Source organism: Thamnophis sirtalis, unplaced genomic scaffold, assembly GCF_051295495.1.
Source record: "Thamnophis sirtalis isolate CommonGarterSnake01/CBP01778 unplaced genomic scaffold, rThaSir2_p1.2 scaffold_1, whole genome shotgun sequence".
NCBI classification, from domain to species: Eukaryota; Metazoa; Chordata; class Lepidosauria; order Squamata; family Natricidae; genus Thamnophis; species Thamnophis sirtalis.
Window position 1 is genome coordinate 137,274,669 of NW_028261381.1, and position 25,374 is coordinate 137,300,042.

A 25,374-nucleotide genomic window follows, 5' to 3' on the forward strand; every position below is an offset into this window, starting at 1 on the left:
TGCAGAATTGCAGCTCACATGTTAGGAGGGCTGTTGTGACATGTTTCTCTGCTGGATGCTGTGGTCGCCATGGTAACAGGCCAGTGCGTTACTGCAAAAGATGCCACTCAAATCATCACAGCAGTGAAGTCGGGGCAACAGCAGAGACCCACCTTTATCAGACATCACCACCGCCTATCAATACCCGTGAATGTGGTGCTGAGGAATTAGTCTGTACGGTGGAAGCTGTCATTAGGTAACCTTCACCAGCTTAATTAATATAGCCAAATGTTTCTTTCTGCCCTCCATCCTCTGTCCCATTATTGCAGTCTTTCCCAATTGGTATCACCAAGATTAAACCCACAATGCCCAATCAGATTTACCCATGGTTCCAGTCCAAGAAGCCACACTGCCTGGTATTGAAACGTTAGTACGGTGAACTCATGTACAGGTTTTGGAGTTAATCTTAGGTGTTCTTCATCTTTTAGCCTTCTGAAAGAGGCTGAATTCCATGCTGAACAAAGAGAGTATGAACTCAATCGCAGGAGGCAGCTGGGCCTGTCTTCCTCTCATCATTCTTTGGACAACACAGATTTTGATAACAAAGATGATGACAAGCATGATCAGCGGCTTCTGAGCCAATTTGGAATCTGGTTCCTGGTAGGTGTTCTTTCCTCTCTTCCTTAAGATTCAAATTTTTGGGGAATTATTAGAGGCATCACAGAGATTAAAACAGACTTTCCAAATATGGTACCTTCCAGTTACCCTGGACTTTAACCCCATCATCCATAGCCAGTCTTCTCAATATCTGTTACTGTCTGGAGATTATGTGAGTTGAAGGGCAACACATCTGTAGAATTGAGACTAGGGTTCTAAATCTCAGTGAATACAGAAAGTCCATGGCTTCTGATGTTTGTTTTCCTAATATGAGGGGATGACAGAATATTGTTCTTCTTCCCATTTAGTTTGAAAGCATAATATCTGGAGAAGGTCTCTTTATAAACAGCTTTGACAAGCTATAGGATTATAGACTAGAATAAAATGTAAATAATTTGGGGAATGATGACTCTAGGGGGATTACAAATGAGTAAACCACCCCCAAGCACTTACATGTGAGGAATTCCGTCCATATAAACTAAAAGCAAACAAATATGACTAGCTTTGTAGTGTTCTGTGAATGCAGTTGCTCCCCTCCTTAGTTATTGTTACGGGTTTAGACTCTTTCTCAGTGCAGTGCTTCTTATTTTGGTTTTATGTATTGGGTGAAAATATGGGTCAATATAGTCTCTTATACTTACAAGTTTAGTTCAGTCTTCTCATCTTTGAATTCTCTTTTTATAATACCCCAACTAAAGAACATTTCTGGAGGACTCAAAAGCTTTTCTGTCACTTCCCCCCCAATACTTAGTTAATCAAAAGTCCTTCAAGATAGCATCAATGGCAATATCTTAACAATGGCAAGTGATGCTTAGATTGATTCCTGAATATGTAGTGTGCTTAGCTGAAGTAGGAATGTGAGAAGCATGCCTTTTTATCAGACATGTTCCTTAATAATCAGGATAAAGAACTCTTAAATGGCTCCTTAAAGGAGATGGTATTAAACCAAAGAACAAGTAAGAGATGATCAAAAGGATTATAATCTGTGCTGAATGTAGATGGAAATAAGATAACTTTGTCTGCAGTTGATCACTTTGGAATATTGCGCCAGGATCTGTTAGAAACGGAATCTGAATCTCATTTTGAACCTTAGCTTTCATTTTTAATAGAGAAGTGCCAATTAGAACAAATACACACTAGCAGTTGCATACTATTTCATTATTTATGTTTATTGCTTTCCCAATGTTTTTGGCTGAGCTTGATAGTAGTAGAATAGTCTGTCCCCCTGGGTTTTTGTGCCTTTGTTAGTCAAACTGAAGCGGTATATAAGTCTACTGCTATTGCTATTGCTAAACTACCTGAAATCACACTTGTTTCTTGTTTTTCCCGAATTTGCAAAAGATAAAGAGAAAAATTGAGAACACTTTGTTTGCAGGTTAGCCTCTGCACCCCTAGCGAGAACACTCCAACAGAGAGTTTGGCTAGGCTTGTCAGCATGGTTTTCCAGTGGTTCCACTCCACAGCATATATGATGGATGATGAAGTTGGCAGCCTAGTGGAGAAACTCAAACCCCAATTTGTCACTAAATGGCTGAAAACGGTGTGCGATGTTAGATTTGATGTCATGGTGATGTGCCTTCTTCCTAAACCAATGGAGTTTGCAAGGGTAAGAATTATAGTTCTTGATTTATAGCAGTGTCACAGAGAAACATATTTAGATCCATAAGTAATGGACATTCCTAGCAGGCTTAAATTACAGGGTTTAATATTTTGAGTGCCTGTTGTACACAAAAGGAAAATGTAGTGCTTTTTGCCTTCAGTACTATATAACTTACTATATGACATTTAATACACCTTTTCCCCCCCTTGGCAATGTCCTCAGGTAGGTGGATATTGGGATAAATCATGTAGCACTGTGACACAATTAAAGGAAGGTCTGAACCGGATCCTCTGCTTAATTCCATACAATGTAATCAATCAACCTGTGTGGGACTGTATTATGCCAGAATGGCTGGAAGCCATCAGGACTGAAGTGCCAGACAATCAACTGAAGGAATTCAGGGAAGTATTAAGGTAAGTGGAACAATATGCAGTCTTTTTAATTCTTGTTGGAGGACTTGAAGCTTATATATTAGTCATCTTTCAGACAGTAATCCAAGCCTTACATATAAAAACTGCAACTTTATAAATGGAATGTCAGACATGAAATATGTCCTGTAACATATATGAAATTTCAAGCCCTTGGAGAAAATGCAGTTGCTTTTCCCAAAAGTATCAGATGGATTGGACCCAAAGTTTGAATTGCAAGAAAGCACTTTCAAATTCTAAACCTCTTGAGATGCCTCCTTAGGCAATGGTTTGATTACAATGATTCAGGTCTTGGAGGCCCATGAATGTTATTTAGGAACTTATAGGTTGAACATTAGTTGTTGATATTGATATATCAATAAAATTCCAAGTTGCAGAAGAGCAACCTACAATCATAATTTTCTGTGGTATTGTTAATTTGCATTTTTTAAGAAAGGTGGACAGCCAAAAACTTGCAGCAATCGATGTATCACACTTTGATTGTGATTATAGAGAGAGATGCTGACATATATTTACTTCAGTTGAATTTGAATTCCTTCCAATTTTATTATCAGTTCAGAATGGTTTATACATGTAATACAAAAATAAAAGCATCCGTAAATTATATAATTACATTACTTTCTAAAGAGTGAATTAGAAAACTGTTAAACTTCCTAATGATCAGGAATATACGCTATTGTAGCTTATAGGACTGACGTCCTTTCCCACTAGAGATATTTGAGCAAAGATGGGAAGTCATGAACAGAAATGCTGTAATTATCTATTATGTGCACTGATCAAAGTTTGGATTAAAAGAGAATCAAAAATTGAGATTCGAAGGCATTCTTCATACTTTCATATATGTCAAACTTTTTCGTTGTCCACTTTATGCTTCTCATAATCTTATTTCTTTTCAACATTCCATAGGAATATTTGCTCTTTTTATGACCACCAATTGGCCTAGTCTAATTTGGAATTTACTCCAGTAAAAACTACTGCTATATGACGTAGAACCTTTACATAAATATAATATTTTCCTGATCAGATGTCTGATGAAGCAAAATCTCACTTAAGCCAAAAGCCTGCCTAAAATAAGCAGTATAGCTATGTATGACATGGTATGAATGGAATATAAGACATTTGTTTACTTTATATAATGTATTACAGAATTTCAGCCTTAAATGCAGAGTTTATTTTATAAAGTTCCAAAGTTTCCAAATGTGCACAATGTTTAAAAATAAATAAAAAATATAGTGTGTTTAAAAATAAATAAATAAAAATTATAGTGTGTTATTTGAAACCAAAGTTTGGGGCTTGAAATGGGGTTGCTTTGATCTCAGACTTCTAGAATTTTTAGACTATCTTTCCTGAATCAGAGCAGGGTCCTTCAGATTCAAAACATTTGAAATTTGAAATGTTTTACAAACAGCTGGTTTCAAATAATACACTAATTACCATGTTTCCCTGAAAATATGACATGTCCTGATAATAAGGCCCTGCCACATTTTTCGGATGGGCAAAAATGTAAGCCCTTCCCTGAAAATAAGCCCCCTAGACACCCCTCTCCAGCCAAGCAGAGTGCCACTCACCGACCTAGCGGTATCCCGAAGGCGCCAAGCCGCAGGAACAGGGTGGGATTGGCAAAGGCTCGGGTTACTTGGTGCCTTTGGGATACCGCTAGGTCAGTGAGTGGTGCTGTGCCCAGCTGGAGAGCGGGGTTGCCTGGTGGTTGCTCTCTTGCAAGCGAGTTCCCAAATCGGTCGAATGGCTGTGTTGCGCTGTCACAGCAGCACTACACAGTAGCCATGAGGTGACCATGCTCATGAGCAGTCTCTTGGCAACCCCCCTTTCCACCTGGGCACAGCACCATTCACTGATCTAGGGTATCACCAAGCTGCATGAATGCCTGTTCACTGCCCTCCAATTCCTGCAGCTTGGTGCCTTCAGAATGCCCCTAGGTCAATAAATGGGGCTCTGCATGGCTGGAGAGGGGGGTTGCATGAGCGGCTTTTCCGCTCCCCGCTTGCGTGCCTCCCAGGCCTCATGATGCCCTTGCCTAACTTCCTGCAGAGCCAGGGCATCGCCGCTGCTGCTGCTGCCCAATGCTGCCGCATGGCTTTTCCTGCAGCTTCCAAAGCACAGAGGTAGGATGCCGAGTCTTCCGGAAGTTGCCACTCTGGGAATATGCTCTATGATTGTACACTCTGGGAGTATCCTTTGCCAGCAGCCAGCCCACAACCATAGAGCGTACCCCCAGAGCAGCCGCTGCCAAATGACTCGGCTGCGGATCTCGAGTTTGGAAGCTGGAGTATAGGTTATGCTTGGAGTGCTGCCACTGCAGTGGCACCATGGCCCTGCAGGGAGATCTGGACCAGGCATGGTGAGGTTGGGAGGCACACCAGCTGGGGATGGAACAGACGCCTGTGCAACCTCCCTTTCCAGCCAGGCAGAGCGCCATGCACTGACCTAAGAGTATCCCGAATGCACCAAGCCGGAGAAGCTGGGGGGAGGGCAGACCACCACGCAGCTTAGCGCCTTTGGGATATCACTGGGTCAGTGAGTGGTGCTTTGCCCGGCTGTAAAGGGGGGTTGCTGGGTGGCTGCTCGTGAACATGGTCACCTCATGGGTGGTGTATTGCGCTGCTGCAACAGCGCAATACAGCTGTTTGCCCCTGAGGCTGTGCCTGGCTCTTCGGGCGCTTGCTCAATAAGACCCTGTCTTATTTTCAGGGAAACACAGTAATAATTAATTGTTTGAGTGTTGTTTTTAAATTTTGTGGACAGCCTTTGCTCTTTTGGGCAGCCGTTTTAAAAGAACTTGCTATTCAATCTTTTGTCTTTATGTATTGCAGTAAAATGTTTGATATAGAGCTATGCCCACTCCCTTTTTCTATGGAGGAAATGTTTGGCTTCATAAGCTGTCGATTCACAGGATATCCATCCTCTGTACAAGAACAAGCTCTACTCTGGCTTCATGTGAGTGCTGATATATCTCTGATCAAATCATTCTATGGAAGCACACTCCAGTGTATTGATAGGACATAGTTCCCAGATAGTATTGACTGTGTGCATCAACAAAATTTTAATATCTACTAATCCTACTAATCATTTATTATTATTTTGGCTCACTATCCCGAGCAAACATTAGATGGCTTCTATTGTTATTGTCTTGAAGCTACCTATGATCAAGATTTGTGATCTGTGAGGCGCTTTCAGTGTTCAACTCATAAAATAGCTTACAGATCTGTACTCTTTACTTCCTTTTCCTTGCCACTTGTTATGAAGTTAATACACTCTCAAGAAATCATACAGAGGCATATTATTACTGAGGCTAAGCAGATCAGCATTTGGTTGTGTCTGGTTAGAAAGCAATGTTGTCATTCTATGCATAAGTCTTGTCACGACAGAATGATGTGTATTTAAGAAATTAAGGCTTCAGTAACAATTTTAGGTGACTTGTATTAAGAGTCTCTTTGAGGACGCCAACCTAAAAGCAGAAGCTGGGTTCACATATATTAAACCATTATTTGATTTGTTGAACAAATAATAAAAATTGGGTTTGCATGATTTGCTAAACCCCAAATCATAGTTTCACAATTAATATAATATATTAAGCCTAGATCAACTTCTTCATGCAAACATCATTAGTGTCATGTATACACCAACTAGGGCATGTCAAATTTTTCAACTTTCAATTTCCAAATATTAGGGGTGCTCAAAAGTTGTGGCATCCAGGTAAGTAACTACATAAATATCATAACTTTTTAACATTTTGTTTCATTTATACACATTTCAATTGATCATCACACAGATTGCAGTCCTTAAATCCTACAACTACAGTTTCAACCCCCATTCTCTAGATCTTAATTTATATAGGGACTAAATTAAATGCAGGTTTTAAGTTCATTTTTCATTTTGACCTAGTTTCTAAAATATGCACTAGCACTTCAGTTTTTAGTTGAACCTGAGAACGCTGTCTTCTTTCTTTTTCAGGTGTTATCTGAATTAGACATTGTAGTTCCACTTCAGTTGGTAATCAGTATGTTTTCTGATGGTGTTAATTCTGTGAAAGAACTGGCAAATCAAAGAAAATCGAGAGTCAGTGAGATAACTGGGAACCTTGCAGCTCGAAGGGTAATTCATTATCAATTTCTTTTATAACAGGAGACACATTTTGCATGTATTTTTTGACTAGTCAGTAGGTACAATCAGTGAAAATGAAGTGTGATTAAACTAAAGACCTTTGAAATGAGCGGGGTTGAGTATCCATTTAAGCATAAGACTGACGTCGGTTACTTAACAGGACGCTCTGTTGAAGATTGCAAATTTATTCATTGTAAGTAGATGCACTTAGAGTCAGGTTCAAAGTAGGCAGGAAGCTTTTTTTTGTAGAAATGGCAGTTACATAGATTTGTGTGTGTGTGTGCAAAACCCACTAAATAGCAAATTTAGGTCTTTGACCTGGATCAGGACATTATTAGGAGTGAAAGCTTACTCATTTGCTATCTGTTGCAGACCCAATCTAGATCACACCATTCCTTATTCATATTATATGTATAGGGAGGAAATCCAATAGAGGGTATATGAATTCTGCAAATATTGCACGTAGCTTATGTGGAAGCATGAAACCGATGGGACACCTGCAGGTGTTGAAAAGTTCGGGTATGAAAAAGGATTGCTGCTCCATCAATCTTAGTTATGGTCAACTATAAAGGATTCTGAGCATTTCAGCATAACTTCAGTTGGAGGGTTGTAAAATATAAATATAAAATATATATTGAACTATATCCCCCTGGCAGGAACTAGACTTACCAGTAGCTTTTTAGAAAACACTTCCTGCTTGTTTAAACATGTTTAAACTGTGTATGCTAACCTTACAAATAGAGGTGTCCTTGTATATTTTAAACCTATATAAAATGTTTGTAGCAAAAAGGTGAACTATTTAACTCAGTAAGCTAAACAAGCAATTAAAACAATTAAACCAGCAACTGAATAGCAGAAATCAGGTTGATTCAAATGATTCAAATATTAGAGCTACAAAAATCTCTAGACTGCTAGATGGTAAAAAAGAGGTTTTATCCATTTCTTTGTTACCATCTTATGATTGTCTGGATTTTTATGGTGCAAATGTGGTCACTCCAATTAAAAAGAATGATTAATACGGGAAATTCTGGGAGTTGAACCCATAGGTCTTAAAGTTGCCAAGGTTGGACTCCCTGCATTAGAACAAAGTAAAATTTAACAGTAAAATTCTTAATCGAATAAATTGTTTTTGCCTTGCACCAAAAAGACAATATAGAACTGCCTGGGGCAGATGCTTCATCACTATACATTCTCATGGAAGAGTACCAGGTATCTCTTAGATCTCAGAGAGAAATACACGAGAAAAGTTGTTCCTTTAGATGTCAAATGGAGTTTGGCTGTTAGTCACATCATTTTAGTTAAGACTTAAAGTGTACCTAATTTGTGCCATTTAACTATTCCATCAGTCATGAATGGAATAATTCAGTGGCACATAAAACAGCTAAATGGGATACCTGAAAAATATTTTGGAATACCATGACCAAATGATTATTAAATCATGCTTTTCTGCTTTTACGACTTTTATTAATAGCAGGTAACACTGTATCTTCACGCTGGGGAAAATGTGTTTTCTGCAACTTTCTATCATGAAATGAATGTATTTTCTTAAATTAAACATAGGAGCTCACCTGGAATTCTGTCTTTGTATGTTATTTGGATTCCTCTAGGTGAGCATTGCTTCCGATCCAGGACGCAGAGTTCAGCATAATACACTGAGTCCATTCCCAAGTCCGTTTCAGAGTCCATTTCGCAGCCCCATACACAGCCCTTTCCGCAGTCCTTTCAAAAATTTTGGATCCTCTGGAGGAGGAAGGGCCATTGACTTTGACTGTTATGATGATGAAATGAATTTGAGTTGTTTCATTCTAATGTTTGATCTCATCTTGAAGCAGGTAATAATACACATCCTGGTATTGTAAACATGGTCAATTAATACAATCCTAATATAACCACATCTTGTTTTGGAACATTTTAAAGAATATTTTAATATTTTATACAGGAGCCAATTTGCAAGCCAGAGATTTATATGCATCTAGAAACATTCCATGGTATACAAACTTTTTTGGGATCAAGAGTTCACTATGCCTGAGTGAGTTCTCTTGGCCTTTTGGTAAACCCAAAAAACTAAAACCATACCTTTTCCAGCTGATAGGCATCATAGTGCAATAGCCCAGATATTTTAACAAATCAAAATATCACATATTCATGAGATTCTGTGAGTATTTAATTTGGTGGCTAGGTGGAGGGACTTTAGAGAGCTAGAGAAGGATCATTAAAGACCTCTGATCTAATCTTGGAGGGATATGTAGTATAATTGATAAATATTTATTGAAAATTACTGATTTCACACAACATACTGTTGGAAATTTGAATATGGGTCAAAGATCTATATTTAGTTTACTTATTTATTAAATTTATATGACATTCACATCACAGTTTGAGGCAACTTTGTTGAGTTGAATCCTATATTCAACTCAAAATTAAATAAAAACTGTTAATCCTTTGGAGATGCAGCATTCAGGATATAAATAATCAATGGCTCAATTGACTTTTTCCCTGTCAAAACTTCCCATACCTTTCTTCATGCATCTTTTAGAAGGACTGTGGATTACTTCAAAGACATACAGTACTTCTTGTTAATGAAGCTTCAGTTAAATTACCCAGGTCAAAACAGATTTGCAAACTGAAGCAGATCTACTGTTACACAACAAATCAAATCATGTGGCTAATCATCTCCATCTTTATTTTCTTTTGTATGGTCTGTGTATCTCTGGTAGTTCTAGTCTGGATTTCCTGCTCTGCTAACTTAGAGTGTTGCAAGTAAGGCACAACCCTGATACAATTAAATTCTATCCGGAAGAGGCCTTGCCTGCCCAGCCTGAAAGAAAGGAAACCAAAGTTGGGGGTGAGCCTTCTCAGGAGAAATGAATCTTGCTAGCCAAATAGTATAACTTTATTGTAACTCTGCTAAAGGAGAGGCTCTTAAATAAGGGGAAACCAGTGGACATTAATGTTAAGAAAAGGAAGTGGACAAACAGGAACTCTAATAGTTTATAGTTTTTCTAAAACTGGGATACAAATAATTCTTGTTTCTCAACTGCATTAGACAGCAACTGTTCATGTTTACAATAGTGATGAAAAAGTAACTTTTCAACCAATCATGTATTTATTATCTTTATAGCATCTCTTTCTCTCTGTCCTGCATTTATCATTACAGTTAATTAGTACACCTTGTCCTGGCTTGACCCATTACCACCCCAGAGTGGAGAGATTGTCTAAATAAGATTGTTTCTTCCTCAGCTGCTTTTCTCTCACTCCCTAAAAAGTGCTAAGGGCAAGTTAACCAACTCAGCTCTGTATTCTTAATTAGTTGATTAGAACCCAGTTGGCTGGCAGCTGCTGCCTAAAACTGACTAATCAGTTTTACATTAAAGGCAAACAGCTGGCACCCATGCATTCCTTTTGAAGTGTAGTCCCTATTGTGTGCCTGCTTACTCTCTTTTTATCCCTGCCTTTTCAATGCATGTGAATACTAATATTTTCTTCTTGCTAATTACCCCAGTAGCAGGTGAGCATCCCAAAGGTAAGGGGGGGCAGCTTCCTCATGAGATGAGTTTCAGAAACCCTGCCATTTGACCTCACCCAGATTTTTGGAGTGGTAGCCTGATGTTGTAAAGCAAAGCAAAGCAATGCTGAAGTAAAATCATAGTTACAGTCACATGATTTTTTTCACTTAGCAACAGCTTACTTAATGACCAAGTTGTTGGTTTGAATTGTGATATTGTGACATTTTCTGCACTGATTTGACCAGATCATTTGAGTTTTTTCCTGTATAATGTAGTGTCTGCTGTCCTGTCTTTTCCTCATCTCTGCAAAAAAAAAAAATCCACCAGCTGATAACTTAGCAAACACAACCATGTGGTTTTCTATGGAACAATATAGAAATGGGATATTTTTTCTAGTTTGCAGCCCTGGAAAACCCTCCCTATATATCAATAAAACCTGGCTCTATTTGGCATTCAGATCCAGTCAAAGATTAGTGCTAAGTGCTGCCAATTGCTGAGAATTCTACCATTCTTACCATTTTCATTTTCTTTCCAGTTTATCAAAGCAGCTTCAACTATTTTGATGTTTTCCTGTTATAATGAATCCTATAAAAAGATTGAAACAAAAATGTCAAAGTAGTTTAATCAGCTTAAAATTGAATCTCAAACTGCAGCTCAAATAGAATCATACCTTGAATTGAATCACAATGTTTCATTTCTAATATGGAGAAATAGTCAGTTTTATGATTCTCATCTGCATGTTGCATATTATGATTTTTTTCTGAACATATATGCCATTTTTAGAGATGAATAACATGGAAACTGTGCTGCATTTGTATGCCAAGCAGTATTACATATATAATCTTTTTAATCTGAATTCATGTCAGCTAGATGGATGTCTGATTAATTTATTCAGTTAACTAGAACAAGAAGAACTGGAACAATAAGAGACACTGTGATTTACCTAGTCTTTTGTAGTGGGTGGTTATAATAAATCTAATTAATGATAAGGATTGAGATGGATTGGGCCTAGGAAGCCTAATGTTCAAATTTCCATTCAACAATGGAACTGAGTGATTTTGAAACAACTATTATGTCTTAGCACAATCTGTCTCACCAGGTTGTTATGAGGATAAAAATCAGGTAGATTTTCCCATGTGCAATATTGCAAATTCACAAAAGAAAGACAAGATATAAAGACAAGACATAAATATAATAGTAAGGATTGATGACCCATAACCACACTGAAATCACCACACAACTGGACTATTTATTTGTCAACTTTCTTAAACACCCATCTTCCTCATAGAGGGGCTCGATGCAATGGGGCTGCCTTTGAAAATGATTTCCAAGATATAGTTAGAATACAGAATACAGAAATCATATTCCTAACTGGGAAAACCCATTGTTATGTCCATCTAACAGTCACTGCATTGGCTACTAAGAGGTTTATCAGCTCAATTGGAAGCACTATTTTTAACCTATAAAGCCTTGTAAGGTATGGCACTGGATTATAACTACCTAACACTGCCCATCTGACCCAGTCACCACTTGAGATCTTCTTTGAGGGTTCTATGCCCAGGGGAAGTAAGAGAAGTTAGACTGTGAGTGAAATCTATCTGCAGAACATAATATGGGATTGCAACCTTTAGTGCCCCATAAGCAGCTGTTGTGTGAATAGTAGTTTGACAGGAAGAAATTCAACTGAAATGAATTTTCAAAGAGAAAATTTCAAATTTTTCTGTGCTTTTCAGCTATTCAAATACATGGAGCTTATAAGAGCCGGGATGCTATTGTATATTAGCTATTGTATATTATTTAGTAGACTAATTTAGTTACTTGGACTAGGGAGGGCTATGGTGACTTTACATAAATTTAAATACACACAGAGCCATGGAAGATGATTCAGTGGGGTTTTTGTGTGTGGCTAATATGATCTCTCTTTATGTAATCCAGTACACAAAATTTTCGTGGAGTGAAACTGGAGGGAAATGTATTATGTATGCTTTATTGAGCTCCCAGAAAAAAAAGTTAGGATATAATTTCAATAATACATTAAAAGCATCTTTAAGAGGGCACTCTCCTTTTTTCCAATGTTTGTATATCAATTACTTTGTAAATGATTCCTCCTAAAATGTGTTTTTCAGATGGAACTACAAGATGATGGTATTACCTTGGGCTTGGAGAACAGCATTTCCAAAGACATAATTTCTATCATCAATAATGTATTCCAGGCCCCCTGGGGTGGTTCCCATATTTGTCAAAAAGATGAGAAGGCAGTAGAATGTAACTTGTGCCAGTCTAGTATCTTGTGCTATCAGATGGCCTGTGAACTCTTGGAAAGATTAGCCCCCAAAGAAGAAATCAGACTGGTGGTAAGCAAATTAAAGAAAGGATTTGAAAAAGTGTCCAGGAAAAAAAATCCTATTGTATTTTATATAACTAGATCTTGACTGTGATATTTTGCCTTCTGTGTTCCACATGTTGAATATATAATATGCCATTTGATTTGTGCAAAGATCTATATAGAAACCCAGGGGTGTATGAACTTTCAAGTTCTCAAGGCCCCATTCAACAATAACTAGAAAAGGGTGTTACAATCACTGTTCAGATGTTGCTACAGTTCCTAAATTTAATTACTATCACTTAGATTGGTAAGGTTCCTGGAAGATGTAGTTCAGGAACATCTGGAGCAGTGGTGGGATACGACTGGTACGCCCCAGTACGGGCATACTGGTGCCTGCTGAGAGCACCTGGTATCATTCTGGTACGGTGCTTCGGAGAGCCCGCCTGTCCGCCCGTCCTCCTTACCTGTATTTGAGCTGATTAGGGCTTACATGCACGGAGTGTACGGTGCCTTCACGATGCTCCGCCAAGCAGCTGAAGTGTCGTAGGTGATGACTATGCATGTGCGCGTGCTGCGCATATGCTGCACACATGCATGTGGTGGATGCCTGGCCCTGTTGCACTGTACCGGTTGCAACGGGATCTGGAACCCACCACTGATCTGGAGAGTCATCATTTTTCACTTTAGTATAGGTAGTCCTCAATTTACATCTATTTGTTTAATAACTTTTTAAAGTTACAGTAGACTCAAAAAACATACTTACAACCCGTCCTTGAAGTTATATCTTCTGCATCACCCCCGTGGTCACAAGATCACATTTCAGGCACTTGACAACAGGCTCACATTTATGACTTAGTTGCAGCATCCCACAATCACATGACTGAATTTCACCACTTCTTTTCCAGCAAAGAAATGCCTGTTGGATAAGCTGGATTTGGACTTATGCCAATGTGATTCACTTATTGACCATGTGATTCACTTAACAACCACAATAAAAATGCCCATAAAAATCAAGTCCGCATATGTGGTGGCTTGATTTATGTCCACAATGACTTATGACCAAAATCCTGAGTTTAGTTATGGTCATATGTCAAGGACTACCTATAAAGGCAAGGACCTTATTTTTGTTCAAAGATTAAAAACAGCAATAAAACTAAATGAAACTGGAACACCATATAATGATGTTGAAATATGGTAAACAAATTTTACACAATTATTGCCAATTGTTTAAAACATGGTTGCCTCTTCTACTCTGACCTCAGCAATTTATAAATGTCAACTTTGTGAAGGGTGAGACATAATTCTTGTAGGGCTTGCTTCTCTGGTTGATGGTTATTACAATTATGTAAAGAAACACAAGATAAAATTGAAAGGTCTTAGTATCTGTTGATTAGTCCTCTTTGTAAAGTATGTGTAAGAGATGGCCAAGTTGAGTCTGAGGGAGGAGTCAGTCAGTCATGAGTTCATCCATGCCCACAAGAGATCTAAATTCAGTCCACCTTGAATTCCTTTCTCTTCTTAACTTCTGCAAATTTCCCTTGACCATTAGATTCAGATTAACCCAGATTATTGTAGAGTTTAAACTTGCAATAAATCTTTATATTCATTTGAACTGCCTGAATCTTCAGACTTCCTTGGTGCTTGAGAGGATGTTTGCCCTGAAATACATACATGTGGATATTGAACATTATTTGTATTTGATCTTACATTTTGAAGGAACCGACAGATAACTTAGAGGACAGTCTTTTTGATTCCAAACCAGAGTTCATTATAGGAACTGAAGGGGATGGAAACAAATCTGCACCAGAGCATGTAGAAAACCCAGGGAACCACACAGAAGCAACAGAAAATACAGGTATTCTTTTTTTAAATGTTAAAATTAAAATACTATAATGATTAAAGTGGAAAGGTAGCCAATACCTATTATTTAATTTATAGTTTGCCATAATCTCATGACTCTCTGTCTCTGTACCTACCTACCTACCTACCTACCTACCTACCTACCTACCTACCTACCTACAAACACCTCATAAATAACGTAAAGAAAGACATTGCTAATTTGTACTCACTTTCCACTTGTCATTTCTGACACTTTATTTTCCTTTAATTTTTATAACAATTCCCTTCAATAAATATTGATATCAACTGGGATGCCAGAGAGGCATCTTGTTCTAATGGCAGGCTAGCCTCTCATTAGCAATAGCAATATCACTTAGATTTATATACTGCTTCATGGTGCTTTTACAGCCCTCTCTAAGTGGTTTACAGAGTCAGCATATTGCCCCCAGCAATCTGGGTCCTCATTTTACCCACCTTGGAAGGATGGAAGGCTGAGTCAACCTTGGGCCTGGTGGGATTTGAACTGCCAAACTGCAGCTAATAGTCAGCTGAACTAGCTTGCAGTACTGCACTGTAACCACTGCACCACCTTGGCTCATTGCTTGTGGTTTACTATACAGAGCACTAAATTGCCTGCCAGAAAGGTAGGAAATTCCCCTCCAGAAACCAATAACATCCTTTAGGCACCTAGGACAGAGCATGTGAACCAATCCCATTCTCAACATACTGAAAGGTGAAATGAATTGACTATGCATTGACAACTTAAACATCAGTTAAATTAAATAGAAGGCAATTGGACACTCAAAAAATACTTCTCAGAACATAAAAACAAAGAAGGATCAGTATTGCTTTTATAGGAAGAATATATAGCAAGGACAGTGTTTGAGTATATGCAATCATTGGCAGAGCCGTGGTGGTGCAGTGGTTAGAATACACTACTGCAGGCTACTTCTGCTGATCACCGGCTGCCAGCAGTTTGACATTTCGTGTCTCACCAGTTCAAGGTTGACTCAGCCTTCCATCCTTCTGAGGTCGGTAAAATGAGGACCCAGATTGTTGGGTCTACGAGTCATGTGATCACCTTTTGCAACCTTCTGACAAGCAAAGTCAATGGGGAATCCAGATTCACTTGGCAACCATGTTACTCACTTTAATTCCTAATTAAAAAAATGAATGTTACTCATTCATTCATTGATTCACTTAACAACTATGTGTTGTAAAATGGGACAAAACTCACTTAACAATTGTCTTGCTTAGCAACACAAATGTTGGGGTCAATTATGGTCATAAATCAAGGATTACCTATAATCAGAATGATTTCTATGTGTTGTATATGAACTTCATCAGCTTGAATTCAATGAAATCAGATCGACTATATTATTGCTACAGGGAAGTAGAAAATTCAGTTGTACAGCAAAAAAATAGCCAGGGGATGATTGTGGAAGAATTCATGAACTGCTAATATGAAAGCTTCCCATTAAGCTAAAGAAGAAAGCCAACTAGTTTCCATATTATGATCTTGAGCACATATCCACCAGTTTTAAGGAGAACATCAGAAACCACTTTGAAGTTCTGAATTTTATATATAGGGAACAAAGAGAACTGTAGCATGAAATCAAATGTGTTGTTAAGAATGAATGTGAAAATCAGAAGAATACAGGAATTTATGGAATAGCCATAGAAATATTCCAAACAACTGAAGAAGAATCTATAAAGATTATAACCGAACTATGCCAGAGAACATAGTCAAAAATTGGAACAGGCCAGCCTATATGTCAATACTAGAAGAAAAGGGAACCAACACATTATGTGTTGGTATTATTTCGTATTCTTAATTTCACCATGGTCTTGTTACATTCATCGTAGCTGCAACTTTCTGCCTCAGCTATTCCTTTAACAGACTTTCCTAATTCCAACCTAATTCCTTCAAGAGGAGATAATAGTATTCAATAAAGGGCAATATCCTTGAATTTAAAATGCAAGCAATAATGTAAAAATAATATAATAAATAATATAATTATTATTTATAATAATAAAACAGAAAAAGAAAGAAGAACATCTAATATCATGTGGATTCCTAGATGGAATCTTTCCCCATTATTATGTGGGGACTTATAAATAAATATATATATATATATAAATAAATATATATATAAATAAATAAATGTGACCAAAATGATCTGTCATTCTGCTCCCATCAGATAATATTTTCACATGGGGTTCAAGAATGTATAGGATAGGGGTAACACAAAATCTGAAAATGTTATTAATGGGGGTTTCTGAACAAAACTATACAGTGAATTAGGAGCCAATTCAAGTAGCAATTATTAATTATCAAGTAATTGGAAGGTTTGCATGCCCTGCAGGACTTTACTACATATAAAGAAAAGCCATTAAAGTATCAAAGCTTTATTTAACACAAGAGTGATGTAGAATTGTGGATCTACTCAATGCAAAATATATACACATATGTGGGAATCATAATTGAACAGTTTCAACTTATTTTTCAAAAATATTGTAAATTTTTATCTTAATTTTTAGCACCCATAAAAAATGACACTGAAAGGAAATTTTGTTACCAGCAGCTCCCAGTGACATTGAAACTCATATATACAATATTGCAGGTAAGTTTCACATTTATTTTTATTTCAAAATATCTTTATGAATTTAATAATTTAGAACAGAAAACTCAATAAAGCACCATTTTTGAGACTTGTATGGAATCTTTTAGAACACAGTCTATGCATCTATGCATCAAAAAGTGAAAAATATATAGTAAAGGACAGGGGTGGGTTCCGGTAGCCACTACTGTCGGTTTGCTCAGGAACATAACGTGCATGTATGCATGCGCAGTACAACAAAAATGCTCTGTGCACGTGCAGAAGCAAAAACCAAGATGGCGGTGCCTATGGTGCCGCCAGGAGAACCAGTTCAGGGGTGTGGCAGGCCTGAGTCGTTGCCGGTTCCAGTGACCCAGGCCGCCAAGGTACTACCAAGTCAGCCAAACTAGTCCGAACTGGTAGGAACCCACCACTGGTGAAGGAGAATCAAACGTATCTAAGTTCTTAGATACGTTTAATTCTCCTTCACTATATCTACTAAATCAAGTTATGTTTTGATCGTTATAATTTTGTTTTAGTTTGTAATTTATTATTTTTGGTGGAATCCAAGATTAATTTTACCATATATTATTTACCAAATTTTGTACAGGAAATGGCACGCTTTGAAGAGCCAGATATTATCTTTAACATGCTTAACTGCTTGAAGATTCTTTGCCTTCATGGGGAATGCTTATACGTTGCAAAGAAGAACTATCCTCAGTTTCTAGCATATATTCAGGACCACATGCTGATTGCCAGGTATAAATGTTATCAAGAGGAGGCTTAATAAGTTCACAGGCTATCCCCAAACAAGTTTTGGTGGCCATAAATCAGTGGTTTTAATTTTGGTGTAATCTGGACTGAAATTGTTAAATACATTAAATCAACATATAGGTGGATAAAGGCTGGAGCTATACCCATCAGTAGTCCAAAGCAATGTTTCTCAACCTTGGTTGGCTGGAAAATTCCGAAGTCGAAGTTCACACATCTTAAAGTTCCCAATGTTGAGAAACACTGGCCCAAAGCATGGTTGAACAACCATATATTCAGACACTTAAGCCTGCTCTGGGGTTTCTCTAATGGATAATTGGGTTTTGGAACCACCATTTCAATTTTCCATAGTGCTCTAGGGAACTTGATTAAAAGACCATTGTAGGGAATTATAAGTTACCTAATATGTCTGTCATTGGTTATAATAATACTGTGGATGCCATATAAGCTGAACAGAGCCGCTAAAATACAAATAGATTATCAGAGAACATTTTCCCCAGAGATTCCTTCAAATCTGAAGTACAAAATTGTAGACAGGGCAGACTCATTAAGTATTTGAACTAAGAGAATTGAAATCAATTCTACTTTGGAGCCTAAAGTTAAAACAGCTTTGAAAGAAATGTAATGATCTACTTTTCCAGAATTCTTGTCTACAATGGCATTGATGCAGATATAAGATCCTATTTGCTGTCTTGATAGATCTTTTCCACCAGAAGCAGAAAAGGGGGGGAAAGCTTAAGACCAAAAGATGGAAGTTATTTCTGGTTCCTAATTAAAAAGTACCATTTAGGCAATAGAGTTGCACCATAGCTAGGGGGAGATGCTTTACCACATATTTATGGGCACAAAATTATTGATTGCAATTTACACTAAAATTATAAGAAAAGAAGAAAAAAAAGGGAAAATAAAAGGAAAAGAGAAAAAAAAGAAAGAAGAGCAACAGTATACAAGTGCATTCATTGTTTTGGAAATTGATTCTATATTTCCACCCTCCCCCCCGTGAACCCCCCTCCCTAGCCCCCATCCGACTTCCCAGGTCCCATTCCCGACATAACTCTTTATCAAGCACAGTCTGGAGTATATTAAAACCAATTAGATTAGAAATTAAAAAATAAAAAAGAAAGGAAAAAAGAAAAAAATAATAAAATAATAAAAAAGGGAACGCAAAAAAAGAAATAAAAGGGAAAAATCAATAAACTCTCTACCTTAAGCTCAGCTTCCCATCATTATTAAAACTTAAGCAGTGTGCATCATTCCTAATCTCAATTAATTTATTACTTGCAGGATTTCAAACTATGTTGAAACCAAGTGAGTTAATCAAATAAAATTCTACTCTAGCTAGGGGCCTTATCTCTTTATCTAAATATGCGTACCTTTAATTTGTCCCTTTTACCTTCTTCTCTATAAAGCAATTTAAACACCTCAAATATTTCTCTCGGTTTCCATTCCAACTCCTCTCATCCTGCCTCTACCCGTGTCCACATATATATTTTATTATCATCCATACTCCTCTCATATTTGCTCCGCCTTCCTTCGAACTCCCTGAGTATCTCCTTCCAAACATTATATTCAGATAAAAATCAACATACTTTCTGGCTCAAAATAAGCTCTAATTAAACCTTCATTACCCTCCCGTCTGCGCCACCCTTCCCAACTCCATTCAACTTAAACCACAATCCAAAAGCATCACAATCTCCGCCCTCCTCACCCTAAAGAATAAAACATAAACAACTTATATAAAAATTCAAAATTATCCATCAAGTCTTTTTCAAGTCCCATAAAGCATATTTTCCGAGGAAATCAGCATCATTTCTTTCAGCCTTAATGTCTCTTCATCGATATACCACTATACCATTTTATACAAGACAGAGTCACAAAGTATTATTCAGGTTAAAATTAAGCAAATGTTTTGGAAGCATAACTAAATCCTTGTTCTCTGCCCTTCTGCCCTTCCGGAGGGGAAAAATGATACCTCCCGCCTTGTAGTTGTGTGTTTGGTTGTTTCTCTTCTACTTCTCCTTGTCTTTCTCCAAGTCAGGGTAATTCAGGAAGTCCCGCCTTTAGGATTTTGTAGTAAAAGTCCCGAGCTTCACAAACTGAATTGAGGCGATGTTTTTGTTCATCAAGTGTAACTGTAATACCAAATGGCACCTCCCATCTATACTGTATCTGATTATTTCTAAGTTCTTTAGTTAGGAAAACATAGTCTCTCCTGGCTCTTAACATTTGGGGTGGTATTTCTTTAAAAACAATCAAGCCCTGTCCATCAATTCTCAGCCTGTTATTATAAAACTCTTGTAGTATCGCGTTTCTGGATTCTTTTGTGGCAAAATATATAATTATATCTCTCGGAAGCTGTCTCTGTTTTGCTGTCCACGAATTATGGCGGTAAATTTTTTGGATCTGCCAATCAAAGTTGAGTCCCGGACTTCCCACCAAACGACTGAAAGCCTCAAAAAAGGTCTGCTTCAAATTCTCCTGTTCGTTTTCACGCAATCCCCTAACTCTTATTGCAAACGCAGTCTTTTTATAGTTTGTTATAACAAGTTGTCTCTCTGCCTTTTCAACTTCCTGTTGCAACATTTCAATTTTAGTTGTCAGATTAGAATTGGCTTTTTCCAAAAGTTCCAGTTTATCCTCCATTCCTGCAATATAATCTGTCATCACAGTTATAACCCCGATGGTATCCTCCTTTGTTTGAGCAATCTTGGCATCAAGTTTATCACATAATTCCGAAATAAGTTGCTTCATTTCCTGTCTAAATTCTCTAAGGGTTTCAAAAAGAAATTCTTTCGTTAACAAATCTCCAGTAGGGGGTGTAGAAGGCAAAGACTGTGGCTTTATAGCAATTACTTGGGATGTATTGTTAAAAAAACGTTTAGACTGCTTTGACTTAGGAGCCATCATAAAAGAAAAAAAGAGAACAAACAAAGTCTCTGAGCACCTTGATTTAAAATAAAATAATTATTGATTGCAGAAATCAGTTCTGCTTGATGTAGCAGCAAAAGTAACAAAACTAGCAATCTATTCATTGAATCATGATCATGTGTTCTGAGTTGCCTCTCCTCTCTCGTCTGTCCCCAGCTTATGGAGAGTTGTAAAATCAGAGTTCTCCCAGCTTTCTTCACTAGCAGTGCCACTCCTTCTCCATGCTCTTTCATTGCCTCATGGAGCTGATATTTTCTGGACAATAATCAATGCCAACTTCAATAGCAAAGACTGGAAAGTTAGATTTGAAGCAGGTATGTCCTTTAACAGATGAAATCTATGGTTCCAAAATGTGCACATTTTAAGGAAATCTTCCCTGAAATGTTAATGAATTCCCCCTTAGATGATGTTGGTATAAGTAAAAAAACCACCTATTTATGTTTTTTTATTTACTTTAAAAAGTTTGTATGGCTGTGCATCTTTAAAAAATTCTGGGTGGGTGACTCAGATGTTTTAGGAGTTCAAGGAGTTCAAGCAGTGGTGAAATTCAAAATTTTTCTCTGCTGGTTCTGGTGGGTGTGGCTTGGCGGTCATGTGACCAGGAGGAAACATGAGGAACCCCATAGAGTCGCAGAGAACTCAAAAGCCAACTATCACACTTTACACAAAATAACACAAAAGCTACACAACTGATTCACATACAATTCAAAAGCAGCTGGACTTCACTTACAAAAAAAGGTTCTGACGATCAGGCAGCCCAGCTGATTGTCACAGCTGATCATTGGAACCTTTTTAAAACTTTTTTTTAGCATTTTGCCCAAACCAGTAGTAAAAAAATGCTATTTTTTAAAAAAAGTCCTGACGATCAGCTGTGCCATGTGATTGTCGGAACCTTTTACAGAACTTTTCAAAGTATTTTTTTTTTTACTACCGTTTCAGGCAAATCAGTAGCATTTTTACAAACGGTTTGGGCGTTTGTAGCTTTTCACCTGGGAGCGTTTCACCCCTGAATTCAAGGCCTCCATGGCAACCATGGCCCCAAGTCCACATGCTTTTATCTTGGATTAGTTGGCTTGTGATCTGAAATTTTAGTTTTTTGGCCGGGTCAGGTCACTTTCTGGTCACTATGCAGTCTGTTACCTATGAATAGTGAGGACAGTTGAGAATGGACTTCCCTAGGAACTTATGAGTCCTATGGCTTTTCACAATGATCCAACAGCAATTCTGCTTTATACTGGTCAAGTTCTGAAATGCAGATACAAACATTTTAGATAGTCTTTCGTGATTGCTCTCCCACAAAAGGTGCCGTGGCTCAGTTAACATGCTTCTTTATTTGCTGTTTACCTACAGTGGAGAAAGTAGCAGTGTTGTGTAGATTCCTGGATATTCACTCAGTGACCAAAAACCATCTACTGAAATATTCCTTGGCACATGCCTTTTGTTGTTTTCTGACTGCTGTGGAGGATGTGAATCCAGCTGTGGCCACCAGAGCAGGGCTTCTGCTAGACACCATAAAAAGGCCAGCCTTGCAGGTATGTTAAAACAGTGAAGAAACGATACTCGGTCCCAGATAAGTTGCAGGCTTAAAATTCCTTGCTAGATTTAAAGTTAAATCCATTTGTGTAACCTCTCAAACTCTATGATGATATTGGTGGCTTCTTTGATAACTCGAAGTAATTGCTGTTATAAGTTTTATTCTTCTTTTTAGGGACTATGCCTTTGTCTTGATTTCCAGTTTGATACTGTTGTCAAAGACAGACCCATTATTCTCAGCAAGCTTTTGCTGCTACATTTTCTCAAGCAAGATATTCCAGCGTTGAGCTGGGAATTCTTTGTGAATCGGTTTGAGACACTCTCTCTTGAGGCACAGCTTCACTTGGACTGCAACAAGGAATTCCCCTTCCCAACAAGTAAGAAAGCTTGGTAACATGATTTATTTTTTAACAGTTAGGGTTCTAAACTAAAATCTCTCTTCTTTTTTGAAAAAAAAGTGCATATCTATGGTGAATAACCCTTATATTTAAATTGTATATTCCCTTTGTGGAAATAATTCTGGTAATATTTGGCCAGTTACTCCAGTTATTGGTGTGGTACTGATGAGTGTGGCACCACACCTTACGCTGGCAATATAACACAAATAAAATACCTTTACTGCTTCAAAGAATTTATATGAAATAGAAAATAATGGACCTAGTTCAGAAGTAATGATCTTGTCCTGATAAAGTATAGCTTATTAAACCAGAATTTCCCTGTAAACTCTTTCATGATCCTTCTGTTTTTGAGGCCAAATTTAGTGGTACTGTTGTATTACTTAAATTGTGGTTTCCTATCACATCCAAGGCAAAAACTGGGTCTCATGGAATCTGTGGTTTGAATACCTAAGACAACTTTGTAAAAACTGGATATGAAAGTTTATGGAAGAAACATGTAGTTACATGCCTTATTCCTGGACCAATATTTATCAGTCATATATCATTTCTTTTTTTTTTTAAGCTACTCTATCACCTTAAAAAGGGACACAGTGACTCAGTGCGCTAAGACATGGAGCTTGTCAATCAGAAGGTTGGCAGTTCAGTGGTTCAAAATCCCTAGCGCCGCATAATGGAGTGAGCTCCCATTACTTGTCCCAGCATCTGCCAACCTAGCAGTTCAAAAGCATGTAAAAATGCAAGTAGAAAAATAGGGACCACCTTTGGTGGGAAGGTAACAGAATTCCGTGCGCCTTTGGCATTTAGTCATGCAGGCCACATGGCCATGGAGACATCTTTGGACAGCGCTGGAGATGAGCATTGCCCCCTAGAGTCGGGAACGACTAGCACATCTGTGCGAGGGGAACCTTTACCTTTACCTATCAGCTTAAAAAGCATGTGCTAATATTGGATGGGCCATATTCTGTGCTCCCCATACATTATCTCTCTGTAGAAGAGAAATTGAAAGCATAGGCCACATTGTTTGAAAGTCCTGGGTTACAAACAAATGCACATTTTTGAAGCCAAGCATGAAAACTGTGCTAGGAAGATATGGGTTTACAAGTTAGACTATGAAATGAAATTTGGTTTAATCCTGTTTGAAAAGCAATCACAGCGGTCCGGACCAATGTTGCCAACTTAAGTGACACAGCAATGTGGAAGATCAAGAGAGCTCGGTTTGCTCGGAATCGGCAGAAGAGCGTGCGTTCTTTGAGAGACAGTGTGAAAGGTCCAGCAGAATCCAAGAGGGCACTTTCTCTTCCAGAAACCTTAACAACCAAAATCCGTTGAGTATTTTATTTTATGTTTTTTCTCCATTTTAATTCTGTTGCACAATTGCCACTAGGTGGAGATGAAATCTAGGATTTGGCCAGATTTGATTAAACTGACAAAACATTTGGTTTAACTGATTGTTTTGTTCACAGTTTACAGGATGCTACTGAAAGATCATAGTGATCTATAGAATAATAAAATACTTTATCTATTTCTGTTTGCCACTATTATTTTATAAACAAGTCCTTTTCTTTAAAGCCATTTTGTTGGTTGTTTTAATACATTTGCAAGCTGCTAAATTCTTCCAGACTCCTGGTGGCTTATCATAATATATATGCTATTTGTGAGTGGTGCCTCTCTACAAAAAGAAGAAATCAGTGCATGTGATATCTCTCCGTGTGTATGGTTACATACACACATGACATGATTATTAGGAAATATCATAACCATGGTTTTCTACTAATTAATTAATAACAACCCAGCTTCGCAAGTATACGTGACTCATACCTGTAGAGCAAAAAAAAAATTCTCTGCTCTGTTCAGATCTATGCTTATAAATATTTTTTGTTTTCTGTTATATATAATATACCACCGATTACTACATTGCAGTTCTAAACACTGGGAAAATACTGCTTCTTTGATGTGCATCTTCTCAGATGCAATGTTATTGTCCACTGTTAAAAACATAAAGCTGACTAGATATTTTAACATCTACGTGAACTACTGAGTGACATTACCTGCTTATTTGAGGTCATACAGTATACATAGAGCTTACCCTTGAAGATCACCCATGGTGCAACAGGGCAGGCAGTGATGGTCATGTCTCAGTGTGCCTTTGTAACATCTCTGCTTTGTCAGCTGCCCTAGTTGCCAGTTTGCTTCTGGGTGCAATTTGAGGTGCTGGTTGTTACCTATAAAGCCCTACAGAGCATAGCGCATGATTATGGAATGCCTGTCTCCCATAGTATCTGCCCAGCAGATTGAATCTGGCAGGGTTGTGTGCTTTGGTTTCCTTTGATTAAACAATGGTATCTATCCGGACCCCAGAAGCATGCTTTCTCTACAGCAGTATATGCCCTCTGGAAAGAGGTTCCCCCAAAATTCAACTAGTAATGTGTTCAAAATAAATTACCCATTGATAATTTAAAGGGATCTGAAGATCTAGCTCTTCACCTGTTTTAATGTCTGGCTTGTTTCCTTGTTTTTAAATATTTTTTTTACTGTATTATGATAAAATGCAAGTAATACATTATATTGTTTGGCAACAGTGATATTTGTGCAGTATTAATTAGAGACTATTATGATGTTTTAGGTAAATTAAACCTTTAAATGTTTTTAACAATTTGAAAATATCCAGGGTCATTTGCAGTCAGGTG

The 25,374-nt window shown here is 37.7% G+C and overlaps 1 protein-coding gene across 7 annotated transcripts in view; it reads left to right on the forward strand.

The window, feature by feature from the left end:
• Positions 1-25,374, forward strand: part of UNC79 (unc-79 subunit of NALCN channel complex) — a 135,871-nt gene that overhangs the window by 38,315 nt on the left and 72,182 nt on the right. For all 7 annotated transcript variants that reach the window (XM_087725792.1, XM_087725805.1, XM_087725819.1 and 4 more), the window contains exons 12-26: positions 6-235; positions 468-639; positions 2,012-2,242; positions 2,459-2,649; positions 5,496-5,619; positions 6,637-6,777; positions 8,394-8,618; positions 12,419-12,646; positions 14,335-14,473; positions 16,999-17,081; positions 17,668-17,816; positions 20,913-21,070; positions 22,107-22,288; positions 22,465-22,666; positions 23,832-24,011. In XM_087725792.1, the coding sequence (XP_087581918.1) occupies positions 6-235; positions 468-639; positions 2,012-2,242; positions 2,459-2,649; positions 5,496-5,619; positions 6,637-6,777; positions 8,394-8,618; positions 12,419-12,646; positions 14,335-14,473; positions 16,999-17,081; positions 17,668-17,816; positions 20,913-21,070; positions 22,107-22,288; positions 22,465-22,666; positions 23,832-24,011 (2,635 nt within the window). The remainder of the gene's footprint in view (positions 1-5; positions 236-467; positions 640-2,011; positions 2,243-2,458; positions 2,650-5,495; positions 5,620-6,636; positions 6,778-8,393; positions 8,619-12,418; positions 12,647-14,334; positions 14,474-16,998; positions 17,082-17,667; positions 17,817-20,912; positions 21,071-22,106; positions 22,289-22,464; positions 22,667-23,831; positions 24,012-25,374) is intronic.